Here is a 14,685-nt window from a genome sequence, read left to right as displayed (position 1 = left end):
GCTTATTGTGAATTTTTTCATCTTAAAAATACATAAACCTCGAATTTTTTAAAAACTTTAAATTCAGAACCCAATTGTTTATTAGCTAGTTTATTTCAATTTTTAATTTATAATTTTTTCTAATATTTTGATGTCAATAGTAAGTTCATAACAAATATTATGGTAAAATGCAAAATACCCTCCTATTTTGCTAAAAAACAGAAAACTTTAATTGTGATAAGGAAATAAACTAAACAGTCCCCATATTTAATAAAATATTGCACACTCGAATCTTGTCCGTTAAATGACACTAACACCATTAACTTTTGAGTGATTGGATTGTTATGCTTTTACCTCTCATAACTGTTTGATTTGTGTTAGACAAATCACAACCATTGAAATGTGACCAATTATTTACAGCCATTAGATTTTAAAATTTAAGAATTATGAGTCGAGAAATTAATTTTTTTAAATTTAAATATTCTATTTAAATAATATTGAATACATATAGATTATGAAAGAACAGCAATGTCATCGTATCTAGACAGTGAGGCGATACAACGTCACCAACATATCTGCATGACGTCTTGGACACCCAAAAAAGGACAAGGGCATCCCCTTTCTCCTCATTGCCTACAGATCTGGGCAATAGCGAGAAGGAGAAGGGGGCAACGACCCTTCCCCTTCTCTGGGCAATGAGTTTTTTACGTTCCATCTTAAATAATAATTAACAGTGATCAAAATTAGAATTTTTATATTAATTTGTTTGATCATTACAAATAGTATTGATTTTTCATCAAAATTAGTCGGACTTTCTCTAGTAAAATGAACAACAGACATAAATAACTAAAAGCAATTACATTAATCATTGACTAGCATGCAAGACTAAAAATCAAGAACCGAAACCTAGAACTAATGGGGCAACCTTCAACAACACCCTCAACGTACTAGGCAGGAATTTCCTAGCAAAAAGGTGACAAACATTGGTTACATTCCCACTATACCTACACTCAGACCCAAATCGAATTCTATGCAACAACTCGACATTTACATCAACCCACCCAAACTTCCTAGGATGAGGTCCATCCCGAGGCCAATCCACCCACGTAACACTCCTGTTAGAGTTCACCTCAGCCGAAAGAATGTTCACCAAGGTTGGCAAGTAGTGCTCGTCGTTGTAACAAGGTGGGTGGCAAAACTCATGAAATATTTGGTAGTATGTCCGGTCGGAGACGATTTGCACGGCGAGGTCGCGGTGGATCTCGAACCATTGTGACCCTTTTCGCCACTGCTCCACCGTGATCGTCGGCCACATCCTCCGATTATATCGGCCCCGGCCAACTTTCCGGGGGTCGTCGAATGAACCCAAGAAGCTGTGATTTGTCCCCATGAGGTAGTTGTAGACTGTGGTGAAGTTGAAGATTGGGATGCATGAATCTGAGAGTAGTACGAATCTTTGATTGTATGTGTCGAGGAGGGCATTGGCTAGAAGTCTTCTTTCGGCGTCGATCATTGACATTGTACCCCAATACACCGGCTGCATACAAAGGAAAGATAAGCATATCTAGACAAAGGCCTATTAGCCAAGTAATTTTTACTTAATTTGAATTTTCTATTACACTTTAATATTATATAATCATATCATACCAATATATAATTGATACGTACTTTTTTAAATTAATATTATTATACATTATAATTTAAAAATAAATTCACATACAATATTCATGTGAGTGTGATATAAAATGTGATAGAAAATCTTTCACCATCCATACATTTTTTGTCCCTTGGTTCTATAAAAGATATTTTGGTTGACTTGTTTCTTATTACAACGATCTACATATTTATTATTAATTTAATTATACCTAAACTAAATTCGTAATTTCTGCAAGAATCAAGTCTAACAAAATATTTTTCATGATAAATAAAATTTAGAGTGCATAAATTGTAATTATTTAATTTGCAGTTACGATAATAATTATATATGCAACTTAAACTTTTGGAATCTCTATGTCATAAATCCTAAAGAAAACATTTGTAACTTTAATCTTGTAATTTAGAATGATGACATTTTTGGTCCTACATGAATCAATTTTAGCAATTTAGTCCTATAATTTTAAAATTTTGATTGTTTTAGTCTTTTTTCGGTCGTTTAAACAGAAAATTACATGTGACTTATACATGACACAATAAAATTGCAATTTTAATTAGTCCTATAACTCAATTCGTACATGACTAAAAATGTCACTGTCTAAGTTACAGAATTAAAACTGCATTTTTTCCCTAGATCCTAATTAGTAATTTATGCGCATAATGGGCAAGAAAATAATTATTTCTTCATTCTTACATGCATGCAAGACATTAAGATATAATTGGAAAAAATTAAAAAAAGAGCAAATCAAGTGGAATGGAGTGAATGTCACTTAACATAAACAAATCTCGGCCTCCATTTACATGCATTTTATGAGTATATATACTATACTTATTATGTAATTGATTCAGTTCAATCAAATCGAACTTAGAGACGAATTAATATGACAGAAACGGAGTTGTAACCTGGCTAGGGATTCTTCTACCAAAGAAAGCTGAAGCAGTAGGCAGAGATTCATTGTAGGAAGGATGAGGATGAACGTAAATGGAGTACATCCCTTGATGGCCTTTGAAAAACATATCCCACAAAGGAGAAAGAGGCAACGGCCCCGGCGTCAAGAACATGAACGCCACTTTAGGAACAAACTTGTCAGAAACATTAATGCTCGACGCTACTTGTGAACTAACCCTCGATGCTCTCTCCAACAACTCATCATCCCTCATGTTGTGCATGAGGGATGCCCTCGTCGTCATGCGAATATCAGAGTTTGTTACGACGGGCTGAGCAGGCGGTGGTCGTGGTGGTGATGGTGGTGGAGGTGTTTGAAGAAGTGGGAGTGGTGGGTTTGAAAATGATGGGAAGGTGAAGGAGATGAAGGTTTTGAGACAGAGAGCTGAGACAAGACCGATGGATGTGCCTATGACTAAGAGAAAGAGGTGAAATAAAGGGTTTTTGAGGGAGTTGGGGTTGGAAAATTTAAGAATCATGATTGAAGTTAATGTAGCAAGTTTGTGTGTAAGAGAATTGGTGTTTGGTTTTAGTGGGAGGAGAAAGACTTTTAGGACAGGGCAAAAAGAGGGTTCAAAAACCTTGGAACGTAAGTTATGGGAGCTGTGTGCATGTGTTTGCATGTTGGTAGGCCTTTGCAATTGGGATGATTTGTTTATGTTTAGGTCTAGGGTCAAAGATGTGAAGTGAAGATTGAGCAAAATAGCCAATGCCCAAGTCTACGAGAATATATATATATATATATATATATATATATAATATTCGTAAAATTAAAATTAAATCAAACTCGCATAAATTAATACAGAATAAGTGATTGTTTTTAGTGATTTTCAAAATTTAGAATCTTGAGAAATTGCATCTTTTATTTTAGTGGGAAATTATGTACGTTTAGATGGTATTGATCGTATCATGTAAAAGGTGCAATAGTCTAAAAAGTCGAAATTTCAAAAAATCACAAAAAAAAAAAATAATACATGCATCATATGTAGGTGCCGATCTGTTTTGTATATGTATTATTCATTGATACTTGCAACATTATGGCGTTATCTTGATGTATATATTTGCGTAATCTTTTTAGGTTATAGATTATAGCATAATATACTAATTGTCTCTAAATTAGTCAACTTTTATGGGAATTATTATTATCCAATATATATTTTGATCAATTTAAGATTATAATTGATTACATTTAAATAATCTTATTTCCTAGTATATTAAAAATAATGCATTCAACGTGCCATCTATAGAAAAAAAAAAAAAAAAAAGGAAAGGGTGATTGTGATATGAAAGTCAAACAACCAAACCTAGTGGTTGAATTTAGGGAGGTTACCATACTGACACTCTTTGGTTGGTCGTGTGATGTTTCTGTCCGTTACCATAGTTAAGTTTGATCTGGAAAACACCCTTAAATGAAAGTTGAGGCTGCTTGGCTTCGGAAGCTGTGTCCGCAAACTTAATATTGGAACAAATAGTAATAAGGGTAAACTATATTGGTACTTTCTGATATTAAATTAAAAATATATAATTATCTTTTACTTTTTTGTAAAATTATAGGTATAATTATAACTACGGGAATGTTTGTGGGCTTCTTAAAAATGTTTTTCACCTTTTGGATTAAAAAAAGTCCTTTTGAGGTGTTTGGAATGGTAGCTTTTACTTTCAAAACTGCTATAAAAAACACTTTTACGCCAAAAGTTCGAAGGGTTGCTTTGTTTTTTTTGTAAATAAATTTAACTTTCTTTAGATTACTTTACCCTCAATATAATAATTCTATTTCGACTTTGCCCTTTTAATTTATTTAAAATTGCTCATCTAAAGTCTATGTTAGAATTTTTAAATAATTTGAATAATTTATCACTAAAAATATTTATTATTTTACATATTTAATATTTTAAAATTTATTTATTTTATTTTTATATTATTGGATATTATTCCTATATCATAGAAAAATATAAATTAAAATTGCTATGATTAAATATAAGATATACTAATTGCAATAAAATTAATAATTATTATTAAATGACAAGTTCAAATATTAAACAAACAAAGTATCTTTTTAATACATATAGACAAAATAGTCTTTAACTCATTAATTTTATTTAATAAGTGATTTTTTTACAAATACTACCCAATCTAGCTTTTATCTGTTTTTCACTCTTTTTACAAACACTCCTCACTTTTAATTCTACTATAATTTTCAATTTTCTCTACCAAAATCTCTTCTCTAAAAGTAGAAATTTTAATAAACACTCCCAACATTCCCTACATACACTCCTTATTAAAAAAACAAAGCTTATATAAATACCTTATAGAAAATATTACATTAACATCCCTAAAGAGATATAGTTATAATTTTACATAAAAAAATAGAAAAATTTGTGTAATTTAACTTATCATTAAAGTATCAATGAAGAGGTAATTGACTGAACTTGTAATCTCCATCAAATATTTTATATAAGAATATTTGAAAGATGATATATAAAATATTGTAGAATGTTTTAAGAACATAATTTTCATTTAACAAATTATAAGTCTCAAAGTATCTATTGTTTCAGAAAGTTTAAAAAGAAACATTAAAATCTATTGACTAACTAGGATATAAATCACGTTGAATGTGTGTGCATAACCAATTAAGGCTTTTATTATACTTATTTAACTAATTAATAAATAACTTTTCAAATTTATTTAAAATCCATTAACTCACAAGATAACATTTTTGATAAAATCATCAAGTGACTAAGTTGTGATTATTTTATGTGAAAAATAAGTATGTTTTTTTATGTGTATTTTTAACCAAAATTAGCTATTATTAATCCCCTATACTCGTACTTAATGAAAAGCATAGATAAGATGCATATAAGCAAATTCGGATTTAAACTTAAAACCATGTAAAACTATATATCAGCCAGGGATTCCTCCAAACCTATTCTTGAAAACAGCGTGGGGAATGTTGTATGACAAAGACAATGCAGCAGAAATTGGAACTAAAAAGAGGCAAAATTTCGCCCATTCACTAGGTTGTGTTGTCGAAATTCATAATTTAATTACCAGAATAAAGAGATACATTACCAATGTTCGACTTTCTGCACAGTGATGGTGTTCCTTGTTTTGATTTCTGTACACAGAAGATTAGCAAGCAGGTGACCTTTTTTAACACTATTGGGGAAGAGATCTGTGTCTATTTGTGCATTGAACTGTCCGACCATGTAGATTCAGGATAAAAATAAAATTAAGGCAGCCAGATTGGAAGGCAGTCTGTGGGTTAATTAGCAGGCCCAGAATCTCCGTCAAAATGGTGTCCGACGAGATGTCTGCAAGAGCGCAGCTGAAATCACAATGCTTCAGAACTATATCTCAAATAGCTGGGTTGAGAGCACGTTCTATCTCCTCTAATGATCGCCCCTTCGTTTCCACAACATTGCCAGCTATATAAATTACTGCTAGAAGACAAACAGATGCAAATCCCAGGTACACTGTGCTGATTCCAAACTTGTTCACGACACTCAAGAAGCACAAGCCAATCACAAAATTGGATAGCTGTTGCAAGCATGAAAAATGGTTTGCAGAGAAAGGAAATAAGAGTTAGCAGAGAATTATTTTTGTAACAACGAGAATGGTCCGTCTCTTATTGCAGTGATACTAATAGCATATATATTCACAATACCAAAAGCTGGAAATCATGTAAAATGGTCAAATGAAATGAATGTTGGTAAGTTACGCCCTATCCCCTAATGGAAGCATTTGGGCATGAGTAATCTGACAAGATGTGAAGTAATAATCCTGTGGCTTGTGAACATTTTTCTCATTATCTCAATCCAGTGAAGATTGTAACGAAATTATCCTCAGAGCTAGAACAATTAACTCAAGATTAATACTTAGAAGAACAGTACTGACTGGGTGAATCTATTACTTTGAACCTCCCATTACAAACTATTTTTCCTCTCCAATATAACATTTCAATCAGGAATTCATTCAGCTCAAAAGTTGTTCTTCTAATGCCACTTAGTGTTAATACTATAGACTGCTAACCTTATTAGGTCAAACACAAGTAGCAACCATCCAGACTTCATTGTACGTAATATAACTAAACCAACGAGCTTTTATAGCTGTTCTAAATCTAGGAGGTTTGTAGATTCAGGGAAAGAGAAGTGCCAATGAGTGATGTTCAATGTCCCAATAAGAATCTTGAAAGTGAAAAAGGCAGGGAAAAGAGAAACTGCGGGAGAATGATTAAATCTCAAAAGTCAACGGTTTGGTCATGTTCTCTCTTACTTTTTTCTTGCTATATTTACAAGCTCCAAATTCTGTTTAAAGTGGAAACGCCCAGAAGTCAAGGGAATGGAACCGAAATAGGGAGCAGACACAAGTGCATCTCAGCCACATAACTGATTACATTGTTCGTTCTGTGTTTTTGTTTGACCAGTTGTCATCCAGATGTGTCAAAAGATGAGACCACTCCACCAGGAAAATCAAGATTGAAAAGGAAAAGGAAGACGGACGACAAGAAATATTTTTCTTACCCAATGCATGCCCAAAGACAAAGCCACTGCTTTTGCTCTGATTCTAGAGGCAAAAATCTCTGGAAGCAGAAGAGCAGGCACAGGACCAGCACCAAGAGAAAAGGACAATACGTAACTGTAAGGAAACATCAATTTGCATCTCAGTTATCATATACAAAAAATATTGAAAAAAAGTCATTCCTACGAATATTTTGCACATGAGCTGCAAATAAAAAACAAATACTCACAGAACAGTGCCAAGTACAGCAAGTGTGCCCGAATAAGGTGCCAGAGCTGGCCAAGTGAAGGTCAGGGAAAGCAGCAACATAGAAGCAGCCTTTGAAGCAGAAAATGGAAATAAATAAATAGTCTAAATTAAAAAGCACAACTTCAGAAAGAGAGAACAGGAGTGAGGCTCATGAAAAGACTAAAACACCACAAAATTACATAGTCTATGAAGTTGAATAATAGTTATTATTCATACCCTTTACTAAAAACTGTGCATGTTTCTAGAGGAGATTGGGGTTGAGAGAGTAATTTCTGTTGTTGCTCATCAAAAATTACACGTAAATGTTCCTGGCATGTCTGTCATCAGGAACCAGCAATAAAAGACGTCCATTTGTGTTCAATATTCTGGACCAATCTTAAAAAAAGTTTCAGAGTCATGGATATCATTATGAAGATATCAATGACGAATGAATGAATGCGAAGGAAATATATCTGCTGATTGTCGTGTTTAAAGGATCTATTGATCATCCACTAAATCCCGGGAAATGTCAGTCCGAGGCATGCTACAAATCACTGATATCAGAAGCTCGAAAATGGTTGAGGCATGTAAATTACTCCAATGATAAAAATAGAAAAACAATGATAGAACCAACATGTGAAAGTTGAATATATCATATAAACAACTTATTACTATTACTTAGTGACTTAAGATGTTAACTGAGTTTCACAATAAAAAAATTCACAAATTAACAACAGAAACCAAGAGAGCAACTCAATGCCCAACGAAGAAGCCTAAGTACCATATTATGATGCTGCCCACTGTGCCTCCTAGTTACGGCACAGTCACAGATGTTGCATGCCACAAGGAACATCAGCAATTTATTGTTCTAGAGACCTTGATCACTAAATTTAGCAAATTTATTAACATTTTATGAGATAATTAAGTCATACCATTCCAGCAAAACTTGTAAGCAGAAGACTTTTCCTTCCTTGCTTATCCATCAATGAAGAAGCAATAGTTGTGCCTGGAAAAATGTTAAAAACCAATGAGTAAAATATATGCATAACCATTTTAATCACTCATGTTGAACTTGCAATATCAACTAACCAAAGACATTCGCTGCCCCAACCAGAACACTGCCAGCAACATCAGATGTTATACCAGCACTACGGAATACTGAGGTCGAGTAGTAAACAACTGCATTTATCCCAGCAAGCTGCTGGAACAAGAACAGAGCTGCACCAACACTGACAACTGCAAAATGGCAAAGAATATTACTTTACACAATACCACATATGCTGAAGACGTACTTATGGAATAGAAGACTTCAAATATAATCCACTTACTAGCTTTATGGTCTAATATCTAAACTACAAGGTTGATTATTTAAGTAATGATAATCAGCCTTCAGCTGATCACAGTTTTCTTAATCAAGATTCAAGAGCAACCTAAATCCTGCTTAAATACAATTGACCAGTGTTTAAGCACTACTTGATCTGGTTTATCAACTAATTAATCTATTACCGCAACATAAATTCCATAAGATGATGAACTAAATGGGATACTGATCTACCTAGAAAATGAAAATTGTACTAAGTTTAACATTGGTGGGAGTGGCAATGGAAGTGAGAAGAGTAAAGAATTCTCATTGGTTACATGTGGCCTGCTATCATCAATGCCTATGGACAATATAAATGTTTAAGAGCGAGAGGCTCATGGTCGAAGAATTTTGCTTTGTAAAAGACAAGAAACATCATTACAGGATAGGCATAGCACTTGATGCTGATGCCATTAAAAGTTATATACCCTTCCAGTAACGGCTGCTGAAAAGGTCAAACCATCCAGCTTCAGGTTCAGCGGAACCTTGGGCTGCTGCATCCAAATCGCTCATAACCTCACCAACTCTTTCTTTCCCAAAGAGCCTTTTTATGGATACTTCAGCTTCAGAAATTTTCCCTTGCTTCAACGGGGATATGGCTCATTTAGAATTATTATACCACTAAAATAATGCAAGAATCCAGGCAAAAAATATATAAACAAATAAAGTTTCATGCTAGCTTAAAATAGGCATTGTTAATAAAGTTCACAATGACACCTGATAAAGCCATCGTGGACTTTCAGGGGAGAACGCCATTCCAAGTGCCAACAATACAGAAGGAACAAGTGCAAAAGCAAACATTGTTCTCCACCTTTTAAACAGAGAGAGAATAGCATAAGATAAACATATAATCAAGATAAACTCACAATACAGGAGCAAATCACTTGACATCTGTCCAAATAGAAATGCATTGAAGGCAATGTTAAACATGGATACGAAAGGAACAAGTTTACAGTGACCTTGCCACTTGCTGGAATTTGGTAAATATAGGTCACTGCGACTAATAAAAAACTGGCTGGGGAACACTGTGGATTTTGAACAGCTATTGGATGCTTGAAAAAGTGGTGAATATTCAACAAGTTCGATGTGGAAATTAATTGATAGGATCAGAGTATCAGTTTCTTATTGTCAGTTATACCATAAAACATACAAATGGAACTTCTTCTCTCATAAACTATTAGGACATCTCAATAGTCGAATTACTTGAAATGCATGAAAATAAGTGCATGTCCAATTAAGACTTTTATTTTTACTTCTCATGCCACCAGCAGCCTTAGTTTATAGAAATAAGTGATGAAGTATTGTCACTTCAAAATTTTAAATTTTCCTAAGGCAAAGAAACATATCTTAAGTTTTCCATGAAAAATTGAAATATTGAGGCTAAAATTATAAATTAATGTCAATCTCAAAAACTACAGGAGGATGTAAAGTCAACTAGATCAATATTGACTCTCCCAAAAAATTACTAAATTAACCTAACTTGAGGACCCTATAGCCAAAAGGAATAAACTTATCCATTTGTACATGGTTCTGTCATTGATCCTGAAACTAACTTTGTTCCATCACTAACTGAATGGAATTTCTTATTACCTCCTTGGTAGTTTACAGGGGACAAACATTAAAGGTTTAAGATCATGGATAACTTATTCTTTCATTTGAAATTGGTAACATTTCTCAGCTAAGTAGCATGTTTTTCATGCAAGATAAACTTTCAAGGAGAAATACCACAATGGGTTCCCTGCCAAAGGCAATCCAGCTACCAATGCTGCAAGTATACCCACACATATAAATAACTGGTTGACAGATCCAAGTGCGCCACGAATTTCAGTTGGTGAGATCTAGTCATAGAAAGATTGTCAGCAGTATGATAAAATCATTTAAGCAAGAACACACGCATAACAGGTAAGAAAATGGCACCTCAGATATGTAAAGTGGCACAATAGCTGATGATATGCCAATTCCAATCCCAGCAAGTAAGCGACCAATTATCATCGTCTCTATACTTTGTGCTGTCGCACTACAAAATTTGAAGACAGTTAAACACTGATCTCTTCTTTTTATTGTCAAAGATGAAAATGACAAGAATAATACAAACCAAAGAAATGCTCCAACTGCAAGTGGAATTGCATCCAACAGAAAAGTCTTTGTTCGCCCAAATTTATCAGCTAATGAACCTCCAGTAAAAGAACCAACAGTGGCACCAGCAAGAAGTGTGCTAACAACCCAGCCTAAAGTAAAAACAGGCAACAACCTTCAACAAAGGTATCTTGATTTATAAAATATCTGCAAGATTATATCCACCTAAGGTTCCATCCCGTAGGAGGAACCAACAGTGAGTGGAATGCAAGTAGGAATGATAGCCTTTCATTACTTTAGAAAGGAAATCTGCCTATCCTTTCTTTTCCCAGGCGAGATCAGGTGGAGGACAGAAATGTCACGATGCAAGACAGGCAGGAAAGAAATGAGATTTAAAAATCTAGTGGCATAATTAACCATTTAGTATCTTGACTAGATGCTTTCCTTATCATAAGTACAACTAGTAATTCTTACAGAGGGGTAAAACAGTACATTACTCGTTTTCGATGTTTATTTCAAAATGTTCTCTCTGGTTCCCTCCCAGCAGGGCCACCCTTTATCCAGCGGGGGTCAATTGACCACACTGGGTTCAAGATATTCGTATTTATTTATGTATAATAACAAAGTTATAATGATGTTTATTGATTTAGTTAGAAATTTACCAAGAAAAACAAAGTTTTATGGGAAAAAGATTCAAAAAAGAATCTGTTCTCTTAACGATAATAGCGCAAGGAGTCTAACAAAATCATTTCAGGAAGAAGTGCTATCAAGCAGTGATTTTATTTATTATGTATGAGTATTAGACCTTCCAGAAGACTAGCATATATAAAATATAATTTTAACTCTATCCATAAAACAACATAAAATTATAATTTTCTTAGTGTCTGAATTTCTATACTATACAGATGAATTTCTATTCAGATGTTTTAACTAATAGTTAATTATTTAGTTTCAACTGCTATCTAATTGCCTATCTAATCTTTGAGGATTTTATTTATCCACTAAGTTAAAGAAGTATTATTGAATAGGCATAACACATAGACTGGGATAGATGCAAAGAGAAAACATTACAGTGCAATGCAGAACATTGTGTTATTCAGACAAGTTTACCAAAATCCAGTTACTTTTATTTGTAAAGAAATAGTTCATTTATGTAATCTTCAGAACTGAATGTGCAAAGTGACATCTGACATGAAATACTCATTGACCCCTTCCACTTGAGGTTTTCAGGAAATTTGAAATGACATCCAAGATGGCATCACATATTTCTTATCCTCAATGTTACCAACATACAGAACAACGGAAAGTATGGTGCATCTTCTCACTCTTCCCGCTGTTCCAAGTGGACCCTAAGAAGACTTCAAGAACAACTTGCCTTGCAACACAGTGTTCTCTGCAATACCAAGATCCTTGGCAAGGTACTCCAAAGCTCCATTAACCACCCTGAATAAGAGAAATGTCAGAGCAGAATACTAATAGATTAACTTCAGATCATCCAAATAAAGAGCATTTTATACAACACCCATCAGCAATGAGTAGGGCACAACTAATCTGAATCATCACCATTATCCATCAGGATGAAGTACTCAAAATCAACCAACAAGAAATATTAGATACTACAAGGTCATACCCCAGATGATATCCGAATAGAATGGCTCCTAAGCAAGCAACACCAACATATGGAAACACAGTTCCAGATGATTTGACTTGGATTTTGGAAGGCGCTACATCCTCAACGTCTCCTCCTGTCACAAGAGGATAAATGTTGATTGTCATTTTAAGAAGAATGAAGTCGTCTAAAGAAAATACAAAAAGATTCCAGAAGTGGAGTACATAGTGAAATAGAGTAAATTATACTCAAATGATAAAACTTGAATTAAAACTAGGAGTAACCTATGCAGATATGACTGTGACTGGACACAATTTGACATGACTAATTTTAGAAGTTTATAGATGTTTGCTACTTCAACTTTTTACATCAAACTGATACATGAAATTAAGAACTACAAATTTTTCATTCCAGTGTGCAGATTAAGGCACACAATCAACATAAATATTAGCCCTCCAGCAAACATCAAGAAATAAAAGGAATAATGACGTTGAAGCACAGTACGAGAAATTGTTTGACAATAAAAAAGTTAAATCGTAATACTCTTCAGCATTAAATGTTAATTCTGTTGCACCAATTGATATATCTGTATCCATACAATTCATTCCAAAACCAAATTCTAATAAAATATACAGATCCTACAAACTATCATAGCAAAATGCACATGCTAAACATATTTACGATAAGCAGAAATCTGTAACAAAAAACGTGACATCCGAGTTCCAAAAGAGCACAAACCAGAAGCTGGAGCTCTGACTGATCTGGCCTTGGCCGAAGATCCAAAGACGCTGTGAATACTTCCCCTCACCCCCATTGAAGCGGAGCTGAGGCCAAGGCCAACGCAATTTTTCCTCTTTGTCATGCGAAGATCGCTGCTCGCAAACGCTAAACTCTTTTTCCCGGAGTCACCAGTGCTTGGCAAAATCCTACTATTCTGGAGGGTAGAACCCGATTTTGCCTCGACTGCAAAAGCAGAAGCCTGCATTCTCCACTAATACGACCTGTCAACACTCTAAATTCGTGCGCAAAAAGTCAACAAAGTGTAACTTAATCAGAAAGTCGAATCGTAAAACGCACGGCGCAGAGACAACCAACACGAACGCATATATACTTCAATGCAAGTCAGAACGTAATTGAAGTGCGAATTAAAAGCATCATTAGGCAGTCATTAGTTCGACGTTCAACCGAAGAAAACTGAATCATTAATCACGAAATAATCCAACCAAAAAGCATGAAAACCAACAAAATTCCAAGAAACTTTTACCAGAACCGTCGGCACTCGTGAGAATTGTAGGAGATGATGAGAGGTTTCACTGCTGCTTCTGGCGTGCGTGTTTGTGTGACCAAAAAACTTTGGGAGGTTCGGAGAAGGAATAAAGAGGAAAATGGATAGAGAAATGAACTTAACAGAGTGGGAACTGTGAAGAAGTTGGAAGAGGAGATGACTGTTACCTTATTAGTGACCAAGTTGGTGGAGATTTCAACCTCCTTCTAATAGGCTTCTCTTCTTGATTCTTTTGTCGGACTCCAAGTAATATATATTTGGGATAATTACACCACCTCCTATAAAGTTTAGTATAATTACGTACAGATATTATATAATTTAAAAAATTATATTGAACATCTTGATCAGTAATAAGTTAGTATCAGTCAATTGAAATTAAAAATCAATTTTTATTCAATTTTTTTATTAATTATCAGCAAATTCAGCGAATACCAACTAATGAAATGATTTATTTGTTAGAAGGAAATAAACTTTATAGGTGTTAGATTTAATTTCTCAAACCACAAAAAATTTAAGTGTAATTATACGAAATCTCGGGGGAGGGGAGTGCAGTTATCCAAATATATTTATTTGTGATGAGATTGGTATATAATTCAAAAAAAGTGATAAATTATATTGTAAATATATCACACTTGTTTTATGATAATTTACTTTAATTAAATTTAATTTAACAAAAATTAAATAAATAAAATTATAATTATTGAAATTTTGAAATATACACTAAATAAATAATAAATAACCTAAAAAATTTAAATTAAAGCAATTAATAAGTATAACAAACATAAAAATAAATTTAAATCATTTTACTAATTAATTTACCTTAAATAATCGGTAAAATTTGTGGATAATTATCTAAATATAGTAAATCTTTTGGATAAAGATAAATTATCCTACACTTATCTAAATGTATTACAAATAAAAAAATATTTTTATGTGGAAAAATAAAATTCTAAGAGACACAGAGAATTATATTTTTCTAAATTTAATAAAAAATATAAGAAATTCGAACTTTATAAAATAAAAATTAGTAA

General features: G+C 33.5%; 2 protein-coding genes across 3 annotated transcripts; both read right to left on the bottom strand.

Annotated features, from left to right (window-relative positions):
- Positions 1-793: 793 nt before the first annotated feature.
- Positions 794-1,572, bottom strand: LOC105176192 (glycosyltransferase BC10-like). The gene has a single exon (XM_011098923.3). It carries the CDS (start codon positions 1,520-1,522, stop codon positions 872-874), a length of 651 nt encoding a protein of 216 aa, XP_011097225.3. The 5' UTR covers positions 1,523-1,572; the 3' UTR covers positions 794-871.
- A 4,024-nt stretch (positions 1,573-5,596) lies between these two features.
- On the bottom strand, positions 5,597-13,867 carry LOC105176152 (plastidic glucose transporter 4). Of its 2 annotated transcripts, none has more exons than XM_011098871.3 (14): positions 13,634-13,867; positions 13,108-13,381; positions 12,391-12,505; positions 12,136-12,203; positions 10,780-10,912; positions 10,602-10,701; positions 10,410-10,522; positions 9,402-9,495; positions 9,113-9,266; positions 8,414-8,560; positions 8,257-8,330; positions 7,326-7,414; positions 7,099-7,213; positions 5,597-6,115 (listed from the first exon to the last, which is right to left on the bottom strand). In XM_011098871.3, the coding sequence occupies exons 2-14, from the start codon at positions 13,352-13,354 to the stop codon at positions 5,933-5,935; spliced, it is 1,632 nt and encodes a 543-aa protein (XP_011097173.1). In that variant the 5' UTR covers positions 13,355-13,381; positions 13,634-13,867; the 3' UTR covers positions 5,597-5,932. The 2 variants fall into 2 exon arrangements, with proteins under 2 accessions (XP_011097173.1, XP_088733317.1); XM_088877191.1 differs by having other exon boundaries at positions 13,108-13,348.
- Between the last annotated feature and the right edge of the window lie 818 nt (positions 13,868-14,685).

The sequence above is a fragment of the Sesamum indicum genome, linkage group LG13 (assembly GCF_026168435.1).
Source record: "Sesamum indicum cultivar Baizhima isolate 11 linkage group LG13, ASM2616843v1, whole genome shotgun sequence".
NCBI classification, from domain to species: Eukaryota; Viridiplantae; Streptophyta; class Magnoliopsida; order Lamiales; family Pedaliaceae; genus Sesamum; species Sesamum indicum.
Note: the sequence above shows the minus strand (reverse complement) of the source record. Positions and strands in the feature narration are given on the sequence as shown.

Coding starts and splice junctions, on each gene's coding strand:
- LOC105176192 (XM_011098923.3), bottom strand. CDS start 1,522: ATGCAGCCGGTGTATTGGGGTACAATGTCAATGATCGACGCCGAAAGA.
- LOC105176152 (XM_011098871.3), bottom strand. CDS start 13,354: ATGCAGGCTTCTGCTTTTGCAGTCGAGGCAAAATCGGGTTCTACCCTC. Junction 7,415..8,256: donor TTACAAGTTTTGCTGGAATG/GTATGACTTAAT, acceptor TCTGCTTCAAAG/GCTGCTTCTATGTTGCTGCT. Junction 7,214..7,325: donor GCTGTACTTGGCACTGTTCT/GTGAGTATTTGT, acceptor GTTTCCTTACAG/TTACGTATTGTCCTTTTCTC.